General features: G+C 38.8%; 1 protein-coding gene across 1 annotated transcript in view; it reads left to right on the top strand.

Annotated features, from left to right (window-relative positions):
- Positions 1-13,707: 13,707 nt before the first annotated feature.
- pkn2a (protein kinase N2a) overlaps positions 13,708-24,895 on the top strand; it is a 25,032-nt gene continuing 13,844 nt past the window's right edge. Inside the window, exons 1-5 of the mRNA XM_052548742.1 lie at positions 13,708-14,101; positions 18,164-18,455; positions 21,035-21,189; positions 23,132-23,261; positions 23,349-23,494. Of these exons, the coding sequence (XP_052404702.1) occupies positions 14,081-14,101; positions 18,164-18,455; positions 21,035-21,189; positions 23,132-23,261; positions 23,349-23,494 (744 nt within the window). The 5' untranslated portion in view covers positions 13,708-14,080. The remainder of the gene's footprint in view (positions 14,102-18,163; positions 18,456-21,034; positions 21,190-23,131; positions 23,262-23,348; positions 23,495-24,895) is intronic.

The raw sequence follows: 24,895 nt of genomic DNA, 5'->3' as shown, positions 1-24,895 counted from the left end.
TCTTTTTTCTTTCACAGCGCCACCATGTGAGCCTGTATTTGCTCCTTTTGGGGGGGGGGGGGGGGGGTTCTATTAATTTCATATTAATGAGACTCCAGGAGCTTTGCTCTCCTCTGCTGACATTGCTGAGGTAGATTTGATTACAGATTTTTGGATATGACCGACATTTTTTTTTTTCTTATCATTGTAATTTTGATAAAATATCGCACTGTTTCTGTCTTCTAAAAGTACTGTTTTTTGTATTTTTTTTTAAGCAAAGGAGAAATATTTTATTTAATATTCTTCACATTTTTTGTTTCACAAACACTAATTAAACATTAAACAAAAAAGGATTTGATTTTTTTCATGTTTAGGAAAGAAGTCACTTATGCTTAGCAAGGCTGTATTTATTTGATCAAAAATACAGTAAAAGCAGTAACATCATGAAATACTATACATTTAAATGAATGCAAATGTAATTTAGTCCTGGGATGGTAAAGCTGAGTTTTCAGCAGTCTTTACTCCAGTCCTCAATGATTCTTCAGAAATCATTCAAATATGCTGATTTGCTGCTCAAGAAGCATTTTATTGTCTAATGTTGAAAACCGTTGTGCTGGTTAATATTTTTAGGACCATTTTTCCAAAAGAACAGCATTTCTTAACTGCCACTTTTGATAAATTCATTGCATTATTACTGATTAAATGTATTAATTTCTTTAAAAATATAGATTACTGTCCCCCAAACTTTGACTGATGGTCTGTGTGTGACTTTTTTTAACCACCACAAACATCTTTGCTCTAAAATAACTGGGTGTAACCCACTGGTGTAACTTCTCCTCTTCCACAGAAGTGCTCACCACTGACATTTTATTGAGGGGAAACACACAAGATGTGCTGAAGCTGTGCAGCGCTGCAATATCCATGCTATCTCGTCTGAGCACATACATTTAATAAACAGAGCTTTGGATGTGCTTTCGAGTCTATCTCAGTGGAAATGTAATCAGCAACACAATTAAGGCATTACGAAGTCATTCTTTCATTGGCCTGGCCTAGATAATAGTGTAAATAATAGATTTTTCTATTAACTCCTTGTCTCTTCAGCTTGTCTCTCTAAACACACTGGAAACAGATACCAGGCTGCCTTTCAGAGATATAATTTTTCTAATTAGCACTCAAACGAAGGGTTGTCTGTCTGTAGCCTCTGACGGTCATTGATGGTGGTTTTTACCTCCCCCCGGTTAGATCATGATGGGTGATTGAGCTGTCACAGCAACAAACAATCCCTTTCTGTGTTTTTAATGAACATCCTATCATCAGTGGGGAAAGGATACATTAATTGGGGAGAATTTTTTTTTTGTTAAAATAACCAGCTAAAGTAATTCAGTAGATTTGTTTGGAAATGTCCTTCCAATTAACCAGAACAGAAATGCTCATCATTGTCAAATGTTTCGCAGATTCGGTTATAGAGCAGCAATGATGATAATCTTGTGCTCAAAAGACACTAAATAATGTGGCCTCTGTCTCATGCTTTCCATCTGTATGTGCTCAGACAGCTCACCTCTTTTGTTAATGTGACTTACCTGAAACATCACAACATGCGTCTGCCCAGTAAACAATTAAAGTAATGGAGCTGTGGAGAAAATCACTTATTTTCCATTACTCCCCGCTTCCCACACGCATTTCAAACTTTGCACTCTGCCATTAGATCAACGACTGGGACCTCGTTACATAAACATAATGATCCAGGGGATGGCGGGGTGGCTAGTCTCGTTTACAGGAAATCTAGACAGGCAAAACCAACAACAGGGGGATGAAAAAATGAATAGCTCATGCAGAACATTCATAGTTTCATTTGTTTAATTCACATCTACATGTGTCCATATGTCTCTTTTTAATATTGGGCAGGGGTAAACGGGAGTATAACAGTAAAAGAAAATGTGTGCAAAAATTGTAAAAAAAAAAAAAAAAGAAAAGAAAAAAAAAGTATAAATTATTTGAGTGAAAACATACAATGTAAATGGTTTAATATTATATTATACATATTTTTACAGTAATATACTGTCAAATGTATGGGTTTTGCAATTAAAAATTAAATCAAATTACTATAAATTTTATGGTAATAAAAACAACTGTAAAAGGACATTACCTAAAGACTGCATGGTATTATATTACATTCTAAATATATGTTGGTCTTTTTATAACATAATATATTATATTATTAATATATTATATTTTTTTTTCATTTGTTTTACTTATTTAACGTGTGCTATGCCTATGTTTTTTCTTTGTGTGTATGATCCCATGCACATGTATTTACCAGTACTAGCCTTGTTTAATAGATAGGATGTCAGCATTTGACCTCCTGTAGTTTGTCTCCGTGCCTCTAGAGGTCCCCTGTGTTCCCTTCTGTCTTTCTTCTTCTTTGTCCACTCTTGTTAGCGTTATCCAGGTCACCTGTGCCTTGTTTCTCTTAGAGTATTTTAGCTGAGTCTTTCCCTTTGTTTGACACTTGGTTTTTGAGTCCAGGCTGCATGCTACCAGCTCTGTATTTACAAGTCCTACCAAGCCTTTCCATGCCACCTCAAGTAAGGTGTTCCTAGTTATTTGATTGTTCACATGCTCAAGTTTTGTTTTCTCCCCTCGTGGAGTTTTTATTTTCCCTTGTGGTTTTGTTTTCCCATTATCTCTCTTGTTATTAATTCCTCTGTCTGAGAAGAACTTTTGTTGGATTTTTTGGCTTGCAAAGTCCTTTTTTTTAATAAACCAATATTGCTTGGAGTACTGTGGATCTCTCAACCACCACACCAGAGACCCGAGTTCTAGCCCGGCCCGTGACAGAAAAACCAAGTCACTCATGGACCCAGAAACACTCAGTTCCAAGGACCTATTGGCAGTGATTGCTCAACATGAGGCATCCTTTCAGCGCCATTCAGCCGACAAGAAGAGCTAATGACCAAATATTCTCAACTCCTGGCTGATGTGATGAGCTCCATCCGCCAGCTATTTGAACGCCTCCCGGGTTCTTCACCTTCCTCTGCATCACCTTCTCCTGTGGCGGAACCCCGATTACCGCCTCCTAAGCCCTTTGCTGGAGATCCCAGTTCCTGCCAGGGTTTCCTCACCCAGTGTTCTCTCACTTTCGAGCTCCAACCATCAAGCTTCCCCACGGATCGCTCTAAGATTGCCTACATTATCACCCTTCTCTCAGACAAAGCACTCTCTTGGGCCTCAGCAGTGTGGCAATCCCAGGACGCCTTTTGTAAGTCTTACATGGCATTCGTGGAAGAGTTCAAGCGAGTGTTTGATCATCCTGTCAGTGGTCGGGAGGCTTCTAAGCGCCTACTCACTCTCCGTCAGGGCCCCCGAAACACTGCAGATTTTGCCATTGAGTTTTGTACCATAGCTGCAAAAAGTGGATGGAACGATGAGGCACTGAGGGTCTGCTTTCAGGGAGGGTTGTCTGAGCCCCTTCAAGATGAGTTAGCCACTCGAGAAATGCCTGAAGATCTTGAATCCCTCATAGCAATGGCCATCCGTTTAGACAATCGTCTGAGAGAGCGGAGGACTGCCCGTCGCAAGGAGTCTCAGTCCCAAGTTCCTCTGAGGAGGTCCGGCTCTCCAGTTTGTGCTCCTTCCTCCAGAAATTCCCCAGTTCCTGAACCGCTCCATGATTCCCCAGAAGAAATGCAATTGGGCCGTTCCAGGCTTTCTCCAAATGAGAGGGAACGTCGCTCTTGGGAAACGCCTGTCCCCATACAGCAACAGGAGGGCTGTGATGGGGAAAACTAGAGCTCCTCCTGCTAATGCCGTCCTAGCAGTTCCAGTTTCGTTGTCCTGGGAGGGTCACCAGCGTCAGGTCCAGGCTATGATTGATTCTGGGGCTGCAAGCGACTTTCTAGACCTAACCTTGGCGAAGAAACTTAATATCCCCACACAACTTCTTCCTCACCCCTAGGCAGTTACTGCTTGGATGGCAGACCTCTGGAACTGGGCAAAGTTACAGAGGCCATTCAATCCCTGCGACTTACCATCTTTCAACACCAGCAGGAGGAGACCCTCTATCTTATTGACTCCCCTGAGTACCCTGTTATCCTGGGTCACCCTTGGCTGTGCAGACACAATCCCCATATCGACTGGCCCACTGGCACTATCCTAAGCTGGGGTTCTACTTGCTAATTCTCCTGCCAACTTCAGAGTTCCCCAGCCCCTTGTCCCGAGTTTCAAGAGTCTATTGACCTGTCTCGAGTCCCCAGAGTTTATAATAAGTTTAAGGCAGTGTTCAGTAAGTCCCGGGCCACCTCCTTACCACCTCACCACGCTTACGACTGTGCTATTGAATTACTCCCTGGCTCTTGCCCTCCCAGAGGTCGGATTTTCTCCTTGTCTTCCCCAGAGCGCTCAGCTATGGATCTCTTCATTAAGGAGTCCTTGGCAGCCGGTATCATCCGTGCCTCAATCTCCCCAGCTGGGGCAGGTTTCTTCTTTGTTCAGAAGAAAGACGGCGGTCTTAGGCCTTGTATTGATTACCGGGGCCTCAACAAGATCACGGTTTGAAATCGATGCCCCCTACCGCTCATGGCCACTGCCTTTGAACTGCTTCAAGGAGCCTCTGTTTTCACTAAACTGGATCTCCGCAATGCTTACCATCTTGTGCGGATCCGGCAGGGAGACGAATGGAAGACTGCCTTCAACACCCCCACAGGCCACTATGAGTATCTCGTAATGCCGTTCGGACTCACCAATGCCCCCGCAGTGTTCCAAGCACTAATTAATGATGTCCTCCGGGAACTTCTTAATCAATTCGTCTTTGTATACCTTAACGATATTCTCATTTTCTCAAAGTCACTGGAGGAGCATGAGGGGCATGTAAGCAGGGTTCTCCAGAGACTCCTTGATAATCACCACTAGGTAAAGCTAGAGAAGTGTGAATTTCATGTTACCCAGGCTCAGTTTCTCGGATTCATTGTCACTCCTGGCCACCTGGAGATGGACCCTAAGAAGGTAGAGGCGATCCACAACTGGCCCATACCTACTAATGTGAAAGAGGTACAACGTTTCATTGGCTTTGCAAACTTCTACAGGAAGTTCATTAAGAATTTCAGCTCTGTTGTTGCCCCCTTGACAGCACTTACTAAGGGAGGAGGAACCAAGGTTTAGTGGGGCCCAGAGGCAGCGGGGGCCTTCGATCTCAAGCGCCATTTCACTTCCGCTCCTATTCTTCTGATCCCTGACCCAGACAGACCTTTTGTGGTGGAGGTGGATGCCTCAGAGGTGGGGGTTGGGGCCATCCTGTCGCAGAGAAGTACAGATGGAAAGTTACACCCTTGCGCCTTCATGTCTCGTCGCCTGTCGGATGCCGAGCGCAACTACCACGTGGGGGATCGTGAGTTGCTCACAGTTAAACTGGCCTTGGAGGAGTGGCGCCACTGGCTCGAGGGGGCCCAGCACCCTTTCCAGGTTCTCACGGACCACAAAAACCTGGAGTATCTCCAGCAGGCTAAGCGGTTGAATCCTCAGCAAGCTAGGTGGTCACTGTTTTTTAATCGATTCCAGTTTCTCCTATCTTACAGACCGGGCACCAAGAACGTCAAGCCAGATGGCCTGTCTCGAGCCTACTCTCCTGAGACCCAAGAGAAGCCTTTGACACCAATAATTCCGAGGTCTAGTATCGTCGCGCCCCTTCAGTGGGAAATGGAAAGAATGGTGCGAGAGGCCCTTGCCCATGAGCCTGATCCAGGTGGTGGTCCCCCTGGACGCCTATTCGTTCCTCAAGTGGCCCGATCCCGGGTCTTGCAGTGGGCTCATGAGTCTCCCTTGACTTGCCATCCAGGAAGTGCCCTCACCCTTGACTTTCTCCAGCGGCGGTTTTGGTGGCCATCCATCAATAAGGACGTTAAAGTCTATGTGGAGGGCTGCTCCGTATGCAACCAAGGAAAGTCTGCACATCAGCAACCTCAGGGACTGCTCCGTCCCTCACCTATTCCCCGCAGGCCATGGTCCCATCTCTCTCTGGACTTTGTTACCGGGCTTCCGCCATCCAAGGGCAATACAGTCATCCTGGTGGTTGTAGACCGGTTCTCCAAAGCGGCCCGGTTCATTCCCCTGCCCAAGCTGCCTTCAGCCAAGGAGACTGCGGAGCTCTTCATGAACCATGTCTTCCACATATTTGGTATTCCCCTGGACATTGTCTCTGACCAAGGTCCCCAGTTCTCGTCCCGGTTCTGGGGAGCTTTCTGCAGGCTTATTGGGGCAATGGCCAGCCTATCATCTGGGTTACATCCGGAGTCTAATGGCCAGACAGAACGTATTAATCAGGACCTGGAGACCACCCTACGGTGTATGGCGGCTAACAATCCCACGTCTTGGGTCACCTATATTATTTGGGCTGAATATGCCCACAACACCCTCCAGTCCTTGGCCACTGGACTATCCCCCTTTGAATGCCAGTTTGGATATACCCCTCCATTATTCCCAGAGGAAGAGGCGCAAGTTGGTGTTCCCTCGGCCCAACGCTTTGTCCAACGCTGTCGGCATACATGGAGGAAGGCCAGACGTACCCTCCTTCGGACTTCCCAGAGATACCAAGTTCAGGCTAATCGTCGCCGTCGGACAGCCCCCAACTTTTGAGCTGGTCAAAGAGTTTGGCTATCTACTAAGCACCTGCCCCTCCGGGTCGAATCCAAGAAACTCTCCCAGAAATACATTGGCCCTTTTCGCATAGCAAGGAAAGTTAACCCTGTTTCTTATCATTTATTTCTCCCTCGTTCCCTTCGAATTAACCCCACGTTTCATGTCTCTTTAATAAAACCTGTCTTGTCTTCTCCAATTGCTCCCCCGCACAGGCCCCCTCCACCTCCCAGGATCATCATGGCCAGCCAGCCTACACAGTGCGCCAGATACTGGACTCTCGGAGGGTCCAGAACTCATTACAATATCTGGTGGACTGGGAGGGCTACGGGCCAGAGGAGCGTTCCTGGGTTCCAGCCAAAGACATCCTTGACCCAAGTTTGATCCGGGAGTTTCACACCCGGAGCCCCGGGTGTTCTGGAAGGAACGTCAGGAGCCGTTCCTAGAGGAGGGGGTCCTGTCAGCATTTGACCTCCTGTAGTTTGTCTCCGTGCCTCTAGAGGTCCCCTGTGTTCCCTTCTGTCTTTGTTCTTCTTTGTCCACTCTTGTTAACGTTATCCAGGTCACCTGTGCCTTGTTTCTCTTAGAGTATTTTAGCTGAGTCTTTCCCTTTGTTTGACACTTGGTTTTTGAGTCCAGGCTGCATGCTACCAACTCTGTATTTACAATTCCTTCCAAGCCTTTCCATGCTACCTCAAGTAAGGTGTTCCTAGTTATTTGACTGTTCACATGCTCAAGTTTTGTTTTCTCCCCTTGTGGAGTTTTTATTTTCCCTTGTGGTTTTGTTTTCCCATGATCTCTCTTGTTATTAATTCCTCTGTCTGAGAAGAACTTTTGTTGGATTTTTTTGGCTTGTAAAGTTTTTTTTTTTTTTTTTAAATAAACCAATATTGCTTGAAGTACTGCCTTGAGTATTTCAATTGGGTCCAACACCTCAGCCTCTGTGGCCTAGTGGCAGATCTCTCAACCACCACACAAGACACCCGAGTTCTAGCCTGGCCCGTGACACAGGACAGTTACAACGCTGATTTAACATGTGACTTTCTTTTTGACTGTTTTATTATGGTTATCAGTACATTTTAAGGTACAAAGCAGATTATGGTATATTAAAATTGTATCATATTATTTAATATTCAGGTACTAATATGCCATAATACCTAAAACATTCAATTCAAGTTTTTTTATTTGTATAGTGCTTTTTACAAAACAAATTGTTACAAAGCAAGTTTACAGAAAATTATGTTTCTACAATATTTAGTAGTAGCTAGTAGTTTGTGCACATTTGACAGGATTTTAGAAAAAATTAAAATAATAATAATAATACAAGAGTCAGCTAGACAATGAACTATCAATATTATTAAGTTATTATATGATTCAGTCACACATTTAGCAATAATTGTTAGTTCTGTTTGTTGATTCAGGGTTAGCATCATCTGAGGTCCTCTGAGGGTCAGCATCATCTCTTCTCAGGTGTTCTGGATCCAGACTGGAGCTTGTGTAAATCCTAGTTACCACGGGATGTGAATCCCGTGGCGAAACATAGAAACAAAATAGAGACATCATTAGCATAGCTGCTGATCCAACAAAGTAAAATTAGTTTAACCCAAGCTAACGAATAAAAATGCACCTTTGATCAGATGCAACTACACTCACAAATAAAAGATACATTATTCGAATGCTTGGCGAAAGAGATGTGTTTTTAATCTAGATTTAAACAGAGAGTGTGTTTGAACCCCGAACATTATCAGGAAGGCTATTCCAGAGTTTGGGAGCCAAATGTGAAAAAGCTCTACCCCCTTTAGTGGACTTTGCTATCCTAGGAACTACCAAAAGTCCAGCGTTTTAACAGTACATCCGTCTAGTTGCAGATTGTAATCTACAAGATTCTGTGTAGTGTTTTTTGGCACTTTGCCACATACTTTTGCCACATACTTTTGACAGTGAATTTCAGGCAACCAGAAATGACAAAGCTACTGTGTTTTTTTTTTTTTTTTTTGTTTTTAGTGGTATAATGTATTTTTTTTTCTCATACAACAATAACAATACAGTAGTAAACTCAGAAACAAGGGAGAACTGGATCCAAATGAGATAAACTAAAGATGAATAATAATAATAAAAATAAAATTCCAAAAAATGATCAAAACCAGAAAGAAAAAAAGAAGCAGAACAGAGAACACCAGCTAAACTCTAGGGAAGACAACCAACACTTAACCTTCAACATAAAAGTCAAAAGCCAGACACCAAACAGGGAATATACAAAGAGTGCAACTGATATTAACAGCATCAAAACCAAACTAAACATGGAGTTAGAAGGTTTAGGTCCCTTAAAGCAAACATCACACTATATATCAGCACTAAGCCACTCTTATGGCTTCGTCGTGTCATCAGACTAATTTTCTACATTGAATAGTGATATAATACATCACAATGTGTGACAGAAGCCAACAAACACAACCCCCTCTCCCCTCTCTCCTCCCTCTCTGTAATCTAGAGTGTGCAGGTTTGAATTAAGATCAGCTGAAAAGATAAACAGTTTTCGCTGGTTCCCATGACTTCCACTTTTCACCCAAACTGCTTTGATTGTATTTAATCTGATGGTAATCATGGCTAAATGACAGACAGATGAAGAAAGGCCAGATGCTTTTCTCACGGATGATTTTCTATTATCACCCAATCAGACTGCTGTCAAGGTTTCTTTTCATAGTGATTTGATTGGCAATGACTGTGTGTGTGCTGTAATCAGGTCTTTAATAAGGATGATTAGGCCGCATTGTAAATGACTCCGAATGAGAAAAGGGAGGCAGTTCTTCTAAATTTCTTTAAGTCACTCTGGCAAATCAATTTCTACCAGCTAATTTTGTGATTTACAATTAAAATGTAAACAGTACATTAAATATAGTGAAATGTCAGTGACGAATGCGCTATTCAGATGTTAAAAACATCATTAATTTAACATCTGCTTCTGCTAGGATGCTCCAGCAAGAGACTAAAATTTAAGTGGCTGTTGATTGGCTGAAGCGCGCCTGACGTAAATTTACAGAGTTTAAAGGGGATAGAAGTCTGCGTAACGAGCGCCGTTAACTAGCAGCGTTCAGACCTCACGAGGAGATGCAAGCGAGACGTCATTTAAATGTATTTTTTGTCCTTTTTGCCTACAGACAAGAAATGGACGGGTGTCTGTGTCTATCCGAACTGACAGACTGAACCCGATTATTTGAAGTTGTGAAGCAGGTGAGTGAGTTGAACTTGTTTACTTTAACAAGATTGTGTAGTGTCATATGCATAGAGGCCCTCTGATTAATTTATTGTCTACTTATAAACTAATTGAATACAGTTTGTATTTGTTGTCCAGTTAACTGAAACATCTGTTGAGATTACATGCATTCTATTCCAGGTAGTGACCCATTAATTATGGTGAACACTTCTTGTAATGCACAACCACCTCATGTCAGAATGGAGGTCCTGGCGTGGAAGTGATGCATTGGATGTGGATGCAAGATTTCAGACCGCTTCCTCCTGTTTGCTTTGGATGGGTACCGGCGCTGCCACTGTCTCAAGCACTCCTGCTGTCAAGCCCAGCTGGTAGAAATTGGCTCATCCTGTTTCACAAAGCGTGACTTGATCCTCTGCAAAAGTGACTATATAAAGTCAGACTACAGGAACAACACTCTGTTTTGTTAGTATAGCAAAGAAAATTGGTGTTAAAAATATATATTTTACTCCCCATCATGTTATTCCAAGCCTATATAACTGTCTTTTTTCTGTGGAACACAAAATATATTTTTAAGAATGTTGGGATCTTAATACTTTCAGTTTCAACTGACTTCCATTGTTTAGACGAAAAATAAAATGGTAGTGATTGGGAGCTGTTTGGTTATCATCATCCTCAAACATATCATCTTTTGTGTTCCTCAAAAGAAAGAAATGCATACAGGTTTGAAAAAAAAAAAAAAAAAACTAAATAAGGGTGAATAAATTACAGAATTTTAATTTTTGGGTGAATATCCTTTTAAGGGAAACGCAAAAGATGTTCTAAATGTTTCAATTGTTTTTCAATTAAAGTAATCTGGGCCAAAACAACAATGAACCCCACTGATTTTCAATGTATGGTTAAAAGTAATGAGTAAATGACCAAATTTAATTTGGGGTTAAACTATTGTATTAATAGAGGAAACCACGTAAGCAAAAGTTCAAAAAGCTATACTTTATGTAGATTTAAAAGCTTAAATGCCTTATTAAATTAATGGAAAATACTTATAACATTTATAATGACTGGCTAATTAAAATAAATATTTGTGATTTATGATATTCACTACAGATTATTCGGTCACCCCGCAGCCTGCGGGGCTTGCAGTAAATCCATCCCAGCAAATGAAATTGTAATGCGATCACAGGGCAATGTTTTCCATGTCAAGGTAATTTTACTCTTTTAAACTGACCCATACAAATACAGTCAATTAAAAACTGATCTGGGGGGTAGGACAGGGTACCCTGTTATGTTTTTTCTCAGTCTTTCCTTTCTTCACTCATATAGTGGCTTGTATGCTCTCTCTGACAAAACCAGCTAGTACCTGGTGACCCTTTTCACTACACAGATGGAGAACTGTACTGTGAGCGGGACAAACCAAAAGCTTCTGCATACAGAAATGACCACTTGGATTCACTCAGGGAGCACAGCATATCCGAACAGAAGAAAGAAACACTAATAGAGCACCTAGTTTCATATTCAAAACCTCATATAACCCAGTAGTTCCTTTGTCAGCTACAGACCATTTTGTGAAGGCCTAATATTGTGGAAATTCACCGTATATGGTAATATCTGGCAGTTTAAATGAGGTTAACCATTGGAGCTGAAAAGCAATATCAGCAAGCATCCTTGCGTATCATAATCAATTATGAATTGGTTTTGCAGAGAATGACCTTTTCTTTATGTGTCGTGGAGCTGCAGTTTAGTTGTGGTGTCTGTTAGTTTTGATATAGTGTGGTGTACTTCACTTTTAGGAAGTGAAAACCCTACCTTTCTCTGGTGTGAGTGACGTTTATCTTTTGGTCATGGGACAGCTATTCTTCCTGGACTGCAATAACAGTATCAGTGCTATTAACCTGTCCGTAAATCAATCCTGGAAGCAGATCTCCAGATGATCTCTTAGAAAGCATTTTTGTTATTATTATTATTATTTATTTTTTTTTATTAGAAAACATTTTAAGCTTGCTATAAAGGACTAGATCTTTAAAGTGTGTTGTGTGTGTGAAGTAATATTTGCTTTATTTAAAATTATTACAAATCTTTTAAAAACCCCATTAAGGATCTCTTCAGTAATGTGAGTTGTGTTTTCAGTTGTTGTGATACTATTCTAATGGTTTCTACATAAACCATTGACAGACACCGAATTTATGGAGAACAACTCCATCTGTTGGCTGAAGGAAATTCTGTCACTCACAGTACTAAAGCTTTTATTTTTATATGCCTTTGTTAAAAACTTTCCAGTAAAAGCAACATGATGGCTTTGTACATAATTAATCTGTTGAATTTCTTAGTTTGGAAAAGAAGAAAAAAGTACCCAAGAACATTTTATAAAACATTTTATTATTGTTTAAAGAATACATAATAAAATACACGATGTAGTATTAAAGCCTCTTCAGTGTTGTGCTGAATGTCATGTTTAAGACCATTTTATCATGTCTTAATCTCTAATTATTGTAATGTGGATTTTTTATTGTAACTGATTTGTGTATCTCCTATGGTTCTGCCTTCTTAACCAGTCTGTATTCTGTTTCTGATGAGAAATATTGATTCCTTAAGGATTTGTCCTTTATATACAGTAAGTAAAATATATTGCAAACTGTTAAAATATATCTCCATAGATTAAGTGGTGCTTTTATAGAGTAAATACTTATTGAATGACTGTCAAATTATTTGGCCTGTAGTCAAAGTTATTTCTACAGAAGATGTCCCTATAGCATAATAATAATAATAATACAGAATATTGTTTATGATCCTATAAAATAAATCAATTAGAAATAAGTTTCACTGCTTCAAAATTATAAGATCCATATAGAAAATAAATAAAGTAATGCTGCTTCTATATAATAAGTTGAAGTAAAAATTATATGCATTGGTACTCCTACAGAAAAAATCACAATAGAGTGAGTGCTGTGTTATGTCAAACAGATTTGAGGACCCACCAAATTATGCTGTGATTCAACTGTACATTCTTGAATAAAAATGATCATTACTGAAGAAGACAAATGTGACAGGTATATTTGTGGCAACAGCCCAAAATACAATTGTGCAAAAAGACATTAGAATATTAAGTAAAGATAATGTTCCCTGAAGATATTTTGTTAATGTCCTACCGTGAATATATCAATACTTAATTTTTGATTAGTAAAAACCATTGTTAAGGACTAATATTTAATTTTTTTTTTTTTTTTTTTGCAACCTTTCCAGATTCCAGATTTTTAAATAGTTGTATCTCGGCCAAATATTGTCCTACCCTAACAAACATATATCAATTGAAACCTTATTTATTGAGCTTTCAGATGACGTATACATTTCTATTAAAAAAAAAAAAAAAAAAAAAAAAGACATTCATGACTGGTTTTGTGGCATCTTTATTTTTTATTTACATTAGGCCTATTTTATTACAATTGAAATCATTTTAACTCATCCTGTGACTGAGGCCCCCTAGTGGGCCCTGACCCCCGGCCCTCTTTGAGAACTACTGTTGGAATACATTAAAGAAAGCTCTATATGTTCACTCCTAAAATAGTTTACAACAAAATGAGCTGTCCCAATAAAAAAAATACATACATACATCGCGATAGAACAAATTTTTATTCTGCAAAAACTTACAGGATGAATTATTAGTGTTCAACTCCTGTAAAATATGCCCCAATGCAATAATCGCAGTAGAATAACTTTTTAACGGAATAAAGTCCTTATAAATGAATCTAAAAGAATTCGTGGTCCTACTATAGAATCAAATTGTTAAGTTGAAGCCTATTCCTGTGTCCCACTGTGCACACTATCCATGCAAAATACTATGTGATATTAGTCGTTTTCAGTACTTTCAGGGCAGATAGGGTGGATAGTATGCACATTGGGACGCGGGGTCTGTAAATCTGTTATTGATCACATGATCAAGGGTGGACTGGCCGTAGCTGAACTGGGTGCGGGAACAGAAACTTGCACTTGTGTTGCTCTGCCACCCGCCTGCCCTTGTTCCGATATTAGCAGCACAGCTCTGCCTTCACCCCAAAAGCGCGGATCTCACTCTGAGCCCTTGCGTTTACAACAAACCGACTGCTCGACAATGGGACCCCCTCCGTATCCCGGCCATGCTATGGATCGTACTCCAAATAAAGCGCTTTTCGCTTGAGACAGAAACATAACAGGCTTGTTTTTTTGGGAGTGACTCACCTCCCCTTCCCCAGAGTTTGATTTAAAAAAAAAAAAGAGTTCACAACCAAGATGGCCGCCGATCCCATGCAGGTAGGAAAAGTTTTTTATTTCATACGATATATATGTAAATAATCTTAAAGTGTGCACGGCGACTTTTATGCATTAAAACCCTAGTATGCGCCCTAAGCGCAGCTCTCTCGCGCACTTTCAAGCCACTACTTTTCTTCCTTTGGGACGAGCTGCTCTCTCTGTCGAGCTCATGACACGGGAAAACGGGGAATGTGGTCCGAAAACGCTTATGACAGGAGTTTAGAGCTTGTATTTTTCCCGTACAGTCATATTAGTGTCTCCACATAACACTTAATTAAAATTTTATGCCATGTTGCCTAGTGGAAACACGGAGTTGTGATGTGTTGGAATTGTACACACTGGTTGTGTCTCAAAACCCAGTGAGCTGCCTACCTAGACAGCAAAACTAGTTGAAGAGGTTAACTAAATCAGATTTAAATGAAGATAATGGATAATTGTGAAATAAATCCACTGCCTCTAGCGTGGTATTACCATAGCTTCACTACTGTGAGATGTAGTATAGTAAAGTTTTCTATACTGGGAAGTTTCGAATTAAGTTCTGTTCTGTTGGTTTTTCAACAAATGATTTTGGGCTTGTCTTTTTGTCCTGAACTAGTGCTGAACTGCAGTCTTGTTTCCAAGACTTTGAAACTAGTTATCAGGATAGTGTAGAGTGGTTCATTGTTTAAAGTCAACTATACTAAACAATTTATATATAAATGATTCTTATGTATATGTATATGTATGTATATATATATATATATATATATATATATATATATATATATATATATATATGTATATGTGTGTGTGTGTGTGTGTGTGTGTTTATCTGCCTTTAAGACTTAAACATCAAAATTATGTTTTTGGTAAAGGGATGAAAGTAACCGCAAAGAGTTGTCAGCCATTATAAATTGACTTCTTTAAAATGCATTATTATGGAAAGCAACTGTATCCTATTACTACAAGATATTTGAATCCTCCCAATTTCACTTTTTATGTTATTCACAATGACACAATTTTGAGCATTTGTGAATTCAGTTGTCTGCAAAATCATGTCCTGTCAGATGTCATTTTGTCAGTGCGTTCAAATTACAACCAAGAGTCTGTTGTGTTTTTCTCGGTTTTTGTAAACTGGAAATGACACTGTTGTTACTGAAACATGATTTGTCAGCCTTTTTCCCAAAACTGATTAAGTCCCAAGACTATTGTGGAAAGTGGATGAGACACTACTGCTTAATTTGGTGTTATGTGGTGAATTAGAGGTCTGGAGACACTTGTTGGTTGAAGTGCTCCTCAGGACTGAATAAAGGAAGATTTTAACCCTCAACAGTTTGAGTATTAATGAGAAAAATGCATTATTTAATGGAACATTTTTTTGTCATGCAGATTGTGCTGTTTTGATATTGGTTTTGTGTGTTTCACCTGAGTGTAGCGGCACAAGTGAGGAAGAGATAAGTCACAGCTGGCTCCGTAAATGTAGGACAGTTGCTTTTCCATGACCTTCAGTTGCCATATGAGTCAGTGCTGTACGTGCAAGCAGACTCAGAGAGTGTCAAAACATGTATGTCAGTTATTTTTTATTTGTTTTATTTCTTTGTCAGTTATTTTTTCATTAGTTTTATTTCTTTCTGTAGACAGTGAGATTTTAAAGTCATGGATGAAGTATATAAACAAGGGGGTCACCAAAGCTAAAATTTCAGAACATTCACTCCAGTTAAGCTTTATATTTTGTATTAAGAATGCACAATATATTACTAACATATCAATTATCCACAAACATCTGAGGACAGTATTTCAATTTATGTGTATCTGTCAATATTGGATATTCAAAGGTGTAATTCACTGTTGGCAAGATGGGGTTTTAATAAAAAGTTGGCAGTCTGTGCAGTAAAAAGACATTTTTAAAAAATTGATTTACGTCATCTGGTGGAATTTTGCTGGCAAAAATAAGGGCACGTCTTGGTCCTGGTAAAATGGAAAAATAATACACAATGTTAACTTGCATTCATTACAGACATTGCAACAATACATAGTTGGTTTGAAATGGGAAAACATACCCTTTAAATGTACATGTTCATTGAGGTTAAATTTAGATTACCTCTGCTGTCATCTAATGCTTACTCAAAGTTCATCTTTAAAACACACTGTTAAATGTAAATTGTCAGCAGGTCTCAGATTAACTATACATTTTTCATTCTGTGCATTAATGCTGTAATGCCTCACTTGTAGCAATGAAATGACTTGATGATTTTAGTTGTTAGTGTTTTCTTTTTTGCATTTAGGCAAACAAAAAAAAAAAGAAGTAACTTATCAGTTGATCATATTGGTATCTTCCGGAGTAATATTATCAGTGCATCTCTATTTTTACAATTTGAATGTTGATTTATTTGAATATGAATGTTATGGATTCAGATAGTGTTGCACCGATAGATTTTTTTTTTTCCTTTTTTTGCCTGATACGATACCGATACCAATATTGGTGAATTGCATAAAGCAGAGCTTAAAACAAGAAGAAAAACTAAGTTGGTTCCCTCCGAGCAGAATTTTAATTTAAACGTTTCTGTTCCTGTGATCCTCTGAGAAACGTGTTTGAGTAAAAAACATATTATTTATTATGTAAACTATAGGCTTTGTTCTTCACTCATTTAAATTGAGCAGTATAACATTTTATGTTTCTTTAACTGTATTTTATTTTGATAATGCAGGCTGCAATTTCAAATTAGCGTGTGAGGCACAGACGCAATCACTGCATTGTTTTCCCAACTGTTACTCCGTATTTTATGGTCATACCAATGGTGGTTTGTTATACAGATAGAAGCAAAACATCATTCAAAACTGTAAAGCTTTTGTAAAGTAAAGAAAATTGCTTTCTGCTATCTTTTTCCCCGTGAACTTTGGAGCGTGTTACAATTATCCGAAACTCAGCACTATTTTTTTTTCTTTCATTTTGTTAATCTGTTAATGACTTAAATGAAATATATTTTGTGTATAGGCCTATATATTCCTTTTTATGTAGCCTTTATAGTTTTATTCTGTTTTCTCCGTTTACAGAAACGCTGCAGGTGCATGATGTGTCCTTGTGTAAATCCGTGTTTTACACTGGTTTCAAACAAAAAGCTGCATATTACCTGCCGTTCATTTTCACTTAAATGTAGGCTTAATGCTTGGCAGTTAATGACATATCCTCGGATAAACTCTAACGCCAATGCATTGCCATTATGACTTACCATGATGAATTTACAGCTGAGTGTGGGCATTTCACTCGTTTTTATGCGAAAGCAGCACGTTTGCATATGGCCGTACTATACCGTCTAACAAACTATTATATTTTGTACAGATTTTTTGTTTTGGCATGTATTTAATTCTTTTGCCCAGAGAAAAACGTTGCATTAGGCAACAGACATGCAACTCATTGTCTCCATGCAGTTAATTAATAAACCATTGGTATTGACCCTTTTCTTGATATTTTCAATATGCCTGTGGCTTTAAAGTAATCAAAACCTGGCTGATAACGATTGGCGGCCAATACATCGGTGCATCTCTAGATATTTTGCTTATTGTCTGTGCATGTTTGATAACCCTCTCCTTCCTTTAGACCTGAATGAGCATATTCTGCTGAAGGTTTTTTATTAATTTTTTTTTAGCTTTATTTATGGTTCCACTTTCTCCTGGACGAAGATTAGAGGAGCCGTGTCAGTTCTCTTACATATTGTTAGTGAACTCATGAAGAGCTGGGCTAAGCAGGCTTTGGCTCACCCACTCTCTCAGACCAGTTATCCTCCCTGCTGATGTCAGTGATACTGTGCTTCTTTATGTGTTTGTGTGCCTCTGTGTGTTTTCGTTCATGCTTGGGGGTTAGTGTGCAGGGTGTGCTGGGTAATGTGAATGCAATATATCATGAATCCTAATACTACCTAATACAGTTATGCCTTAGGAGGGTATTTCCTTCAGGTGTTTACTAAGAATCTTTTCTTTTTTTGCATGAAAAAAAGACCCAAAGGAAGTGTTTGAAATTGTTTTTAAAGACTAAGGTAAGAATATTAACATCCAAATATATTAATATACGTTCATTTTGTACAGGCTCACATGGTTTCGGACCGGCTGGGCCTGGGGCACAACCTTGACCTGTCTGATACCATGGTGCAGCAGAAGCTAGACGAAATCAAGGAGCAGATCAAGAGGGAGATCCGCAAAGAGCTGAGGATCAAAGAGGGGGTGGAGAACCTTAGAAAGGTCACCACAGAAAAAAAGAGACTGGCGTATGTTGATAATATACTCAAGAAGTCCAACAAGAAGTTAGAGGAGCTGCATCAAGAGCTGCAGGAGCTCAACGCTCATATTGTGGTGAAGGACCCAGAGGATCTTCTCTTAGGTATGAGCAAAGCTCTCATAAGTAAACTTTAACCATCTGTAGTGCCATCAATATTTCTACACACGTACCATTCAAAGGTGTGAGGTCAGGAAGATATATTTTTAAACAAAGCAACACTTTTGTTCAGCAAGGATGCATAAAGTGTTAGTAAAGACATTTATAATGTTATAAAAGATATCTATTTCAAATAAATGCTTTGAAGAGTCCAAAAAAAGGTATCATGGTTTCTACAAAACTGTTAAGCAGCACAAGCTTTCAACATTGAGAAAGATAATAAATGTTTTTGAGCAGCAAATTAGAGTGAGGAACTCCAAGATGAACATAAACTCCTAAACCCAGTGACGGCATACATGACAAACCCATTTTCACCTGTTCTTACTGATGCTGCCAAGACTTTACAAATCAGTCATCCTTTCAGTTCATAACATGCTTCTCCACAGTATCCACAAATCACTTTTTGATTGTTTTGAAGATAAATAGCTTTTACATGTGAGATATGTGTGCCTAGACAGTCGCACACTACAGGTGTAGCAGTTCTTGACAATAATATTTAGTTGTGAGGATATCTTAAAGAAGCTTGGTCAGATCTCTTATCCTGCTAACCACATCCTTATACGGGACAAGATGCAGCCTGGCATGGATATTATCTGATGAGAAGGGGCTTTTGTTTGGTGACTCAGCGCGAGAGGAATGTCTCCATGTCACACCTCAGTCTGTGTCGGCTAAGCAGAAATCAGCAGATGCCACAGGAAGACAACAGCGCTCCAGTGCCCGTGCCTCGCTGGTGATGTCATGGTTGAGCAGCACTTGTTGGGAGTTGGTCAGGCTGTTCTACTCACTGCTGATGGCTCAAGCCTTATGCACTTTATTTTTATCATCAGCTCTTATTACATCCATTACACAGACACGTATGTTTGTTATTGTGTGTAGCAAATAAGTATGAAATAAATAGTAAGTCCAGTATGTTATAGGTCTTCAGTCTACTTTTAAGCACCTTTGAAGTCTCATTGTAATACCTGCTGTGTGGGTGCATTTTTCCTCACCCTGTGGACTTTTTTTTAATAATAACCACAACAGGGATCTGTATTTATGCCTTGCTTAATATGACGACTCGGGAGTCTCCAGGTGCTTAACAAAAGACGCTTGTTCTTCATTAACAAATCTATTTAATCTATTTCTGTGATGCAAAGCAACCATTCAGCAGCCATGACTCCAGTCTTCAGTGTCGCATGATCCTTTAGAAATAATTCTAATATTTTGAAGTGGAGCCAAAGAAGTATTTCTTCTTGATCGTTTTAGGATTCTTTGATGGATTGAAAATTCAAAAGACCCTTAAGGATCCTTTGTATTATTTTAAATGTCTCCTTCTTGACTTTTAATTTTGATCAATTTGATATATTCTTGCTAAATAAAAGTATTAAGTTAAATTAAGTATTTAATTAACTTTTTTTTTTCTTCAGTCAAAGGAATGATTATTTTAAAAAACCTGCCATTGCTGCCTATGTTAAAATGTTTGTTTAATCTAAATCTGGATAAATGCTATATATATATATATATATATATATATATATATATATATATGAATTTTTTTTCATGCACCAACAGTAATATTAACATTTTAGACTTTTATTACATGAGACCATATTGATTTAACTGAAAACTAAAATAATAATTGACTTTACCAACTGTATTATTGCTGTTGAAGATTAAATCATAGATGCTACCAAAAACATCTGTTTCTTTGTGTGTGTTATGCCTACCACCTTATTTTTTTTATTGCCCAGCTCTGCAGTCACATAAAGTGCCTTTATGACAGCTGATGTTTTTGTTTGTTATTTGCAGAAGTCTAACAGGTTTCATTTATCTGTAGAAGTGGGGGAGTTTTTACTTGTCTGGACAAGAAAAGTATTGCTGTGCTTCATTGAAATAATTTCCGTTTTCCCTGTCCTTCATCAAAGCAACCAAAATATGTTCCTGGAAAGCTGCAAAACTAACAGAATTAAGAAATCACCCTCATAAGAGTGCTTGCACCATATGAACATATTTTTAACCAATAAAAATAATTTCAAATTAATCAAAAGCATAAATATTCTTACTTGAATTAGTGCCGCTTTTAAACGTGACTCTTAATGTTACTCAAAGGTCAAACAAAGAATCAGGTACTCTTTTGCAACATCCTTCCTGTTTTTTATGGTTTAGCCAAAAATCTGGAAGTGGCCACAGAAAACTGCATAAACATAATTTTGTTGCTCTCAGACTACTCGCCTCTTTCTTCTGATCCAAAGAAAGTATCATTATTTAGTTGGTGCTGGTGTTGTGAAGTAGTTGAAGATATAAGCAGGCAATCAAATAACCCTGGAGAGGATTGACTTTGATTGTATTGACAAAAAACACAGAGATATTTCTCAAATTCTCCTTTACCTCATACAGGTTTGAGTGTAGGTTTGTTATGATGGTGAATAAATAATGACAAGAGTTATATTTTTTGGGAGAACAATCCTCTTATTTCTAAATTGCTTTAGGAAGTCTGTCTTTAGAATCTGTTTGGGTCCTACTAACTTTTACCATTTCTTTCCCAGAGTGCCCTCTTACGCTGGACAGCCCTAAAAGTGAAGCACGGACATGCACTATCAGCAGCAGACTAGCAGCTCTAAAAAAACAGAACGACATTGAATTGAAGGTGAAACAGGGGGCCGAGAACATGATCCAGATGTATTCAAATGGTTCCTCAAAGGTAGTGTACATTTGGTTTTATTTAATGACTCTTTTCGCTTGAGGTTTTTTTTTTATTACCAGTGATGCACAATCCAGGCTCTGTTGTTTACAAAGCACATGAGAGAACACTATATAACCATCTTGGCCCTGAACCAGTCAAAAGTTCGGAGTCAGTAAAATGTTTTTGAAAGAAGCCTCTTGTGCTTACCAAGGCTGCAATTATTTGATGAATAATATAATAAAAACAGCAATATTGTGAAATAAGATTACATTTTAAAATATATTTTACCTATTTTAATTTATTTAAAAATGTAATTTATTCGGCAGCCATTACTTCAGTCTTATGATCCTTCAGAAATCATTCTAATATGCTGATATGCTGCTCAATTGCACTGTTTAATATTTTTGTGCAAACCATGTTACACGTTTTAAAGATTATTTGCTGAATAGAAAGTAGCACTATTAGTATCTTTTGGAACTTTATAAATGACTTTACCATAATTTTTTATCAATTAATTGCATAATTGATGGAAAATGTAGGCTATTCCTATCCTTAAAAAAAATATTGTACTGACCCCAATTGTTTAAATGGTAGTGCATTCTTAAGCGATAATTGCCAACACGTCTAAATAATTTTTTTTCAAATACACTCGGATAGAAATACAGGCTCCAGTTCTACTGCTTTGCTTCAATGACATGAGTTCAGCTTCTGTGACTTGCCTGAGAGGTTTGGCCATAGGAGTGGTGCTGGTGATGAACTTATCCCCTCTGGCAACACACTCACACACACACACACACAAACGCACACAAACACAAACACATGGTGCAGCCCTCTGGGAAATTTGCAAGGGCTGATGTCAACCAGGAAATGACTTGTAAACGGAAGCCTTTCCTTCTTGCACACTCTGGCACTGTATCAGTCCATGGAAAATGTTTAGCTTTTGACTAGCTTGCACAAGAGTTCTAACAGTGTTAAATATTTTACATTAATTAATTAAATGAAGAAGTAAAAAACTTTTCACACTTTTGAAATAGGGATGCACAATGTTGGATTTTGCCGGTATCCTATATGCCAATATTTTTCAACCCATTTTGGCCGATAGCTGATGCCGATACCGATATATTTTCTTTTGTTTAGAAGCAACACCAAGTCTCTCATATGCAGAAATTATTAGCAAATTATTTTTCACTTTGATTTAAGATTTAACATTTGTAAATGTTCTAAAGCAAAAGTTCTGAAAATCTTTTAGAGCTCATAATTTGTTTAAAAAATATAACCAATAACAAATTAATTAATAATTCAGTATATATAATATTATTAAAGTGACTTTTTTTCATGTAAGCTATAGCTTCTGAACTTTAAATCAAAACATACTCATGATATTATGGCATCAGTTACTGCTGTATTTAATCAGAAACGGTCTAAATGCTATTTGTGTATGTTGCTTACATTTTTTTAGGGGTAGGCAAACAATGCCTCAGATGGAATTAAAACAAAACAGAAAGGTTATTAGGACCCAGGGGAGGCTGTCGGTGCACGGTCTATTGCTGTTGACTCTATAACACACAGAATATGTTATTCTGTACGTGGATTCTCAGTTTAAATGCAGCAATCCAAAACAATGATTCTAATCATAATTCAGGCAAAACTGTACTTCAGGAATGAGCCACACTGCTGACATGATCTAATCGCTAGCACACCCTGAGCACATTTTGAGTTAATGTATTCGTCTTTATGGGCAAGAAATATTGCCTTAATTTTTCATATCGGGCTGATGCTGATATTCACATTTAAAGCTATTATTTGGCATTTCCGATATTGGTCTGATAATATTGTGCATCCTTATTTTAAATGGATAACAAAAACTGAGTTTAGCTGAAAGAATATTTCCTGTCATCACATAAAATCTGTATTTGTTTTTGCATGACTTGATTTTATGCATCTGTTGTTGACTTTGCAGGACAGAAAACTGCTTGCAACAGCTCAGCAGATGCTTCAAGACAGCAAAACCAAGATTGAGTTCATCCGAATGCAGATTCTCAAAGCCAGCCAAACCAGCGAGCTCAGCTTTGACAACAATGATGTCATTGGTAAAATTAACACACAGTTCCTCCAGCATTAGCATTCACAGTTCAACAAGCACAAACAATAAATATGTCTGTGGTGTTGTGTTGCAGCCAAACCCATCATCAGTCCTCTGGACCTGCGGGTGGAGGAACTCTGCCATCACACACGGATAGAGTATGCTGTAGCAGAGGGGGCCAAGAATGTCATGAAGCTCTTGGGCTCTGGTAAACTGGCTGAGAAGAGGGCTCACTCAGAGGTATTTTCAACTATACCATCATCACCACCTTCTGAACTGACCGTGTTGTCGGACCTTTAGCACTATTTTTAAGTTTTAACCCTTTGACCTTGACCAGAGAGACTACCAGCAGTGTATGAGCTGGTGTGTAAAAAAAAGATTTTTACAGTCTTTGATGAAAGGTTTTGATCCATTTAAAACCTTTGAGATATATATATACACACACACACACACACAGTGGATACGGAAAGTATTCAGACCCCCTAAATTTTTCACTCTTTGTTATATTGCAGCCATTTGCTAAAATCATTTAAGTTAATTTCCTCATTAATGTACACACAGCACTCCATATTGACAGAAAAACACACAATTGTTGACATTTTTGCACATTTATTAAAAAAGAGAAACTGAAATATCACACGGTCCTAAGTATTCAGACCCAGGATATCCCTGTACTTAGCCACATTCATCTTTCCCTCCATTGCAAGTCGTCCTGTCCCTGCAGCTGAAAAACACCCCCACAGCACGATGCTGCCACCACCATGCTTCACTGTTGGGACTGTATTGGACAGGTGAACAGCACTGGCTGGTTTTCTCTACACACATCGAATTAAGGCCAAAAAGTTCTATCTTGGTTTTGTGTAATCAGACCAGAGAATCCTTCAGGTGTTTTTAAGTAAACTCCATGGGGGCATTCATGTGTCTTGCAATGAGGAGAGGCTTCCGTTGGGCCACTCTGTCATAAAGCCCTGACTGTTGGAGGGCTGCAGTGATGGTTGACTTTCTACAACTTTCTCCCATCTCCTAACTGCTTCTCTGGAGCTCAGCCACAGTGATCTTTGGGTTCTTCTTTACCTCCCTCACCAAGGCTCTTCTCCCCAGATAGCTCAGTTTGGCTGAACGGCTAGCTCTAGGAAGGGTTCTAGTCATCCCAAACATCTTTCATTTAAGGATTATGAAGGCCACTGTGCTCTTAGGAAGTTTAAATCTAGCAGAAATATTTTTTGTATCCTTGGCCAGATCTGTGCCTTGCCACAATTCTGTCTATGAGCTCTTCAGGCAGTTCCTTTGACCTCATGATTCTCATTTGCTCTGACTTTCACTGTGAGCTGTAAGGTCTTATATAGACAGGTGTGTGGCTTTCCTGATCAAGTCCAGTCCATATAATTAAACACAGCTGGACTCAAATGAAGGTGTAGAACCATCTCAAGGATGATCAGAAGAAATGGACAGCACCTGAGTTAAATATATGAGTGTCACTGCAAAGGGTCTGAATACTTAGGACCATGTGATATTTCAGTTTTTCTTTTTTAATAAATGTCAACAATTCGGTGTTTTTCTGTCAATATGGGGTGCTGTGTGTAAATTAATGAGGAAAAAAGGAACTTAATTGATTTTAACAAATGGCAATATGAAAAGTGA

Source organism: Carassius gibelio, chromosome B2 (assembly GCF_023724105.1).
Source record: "Carassius gibelio isolate Cgi1373 ecotype wild population from Czech Republic chromosome B2, carGib1.2-hapl.c, whole genome shotgun sequence".
Lineage (NCBI taxonomy): Eukaryota > Metazoa > Chordata > Actinopteri > Cypriniformes > Cyprinidae > Carassius > Carassius gibelio.
The sequence above is the reverse complement of the archived record's forward strand: the minus strand, read 5'-3'. Positions and strand labels throughout refer to the sequence as shown.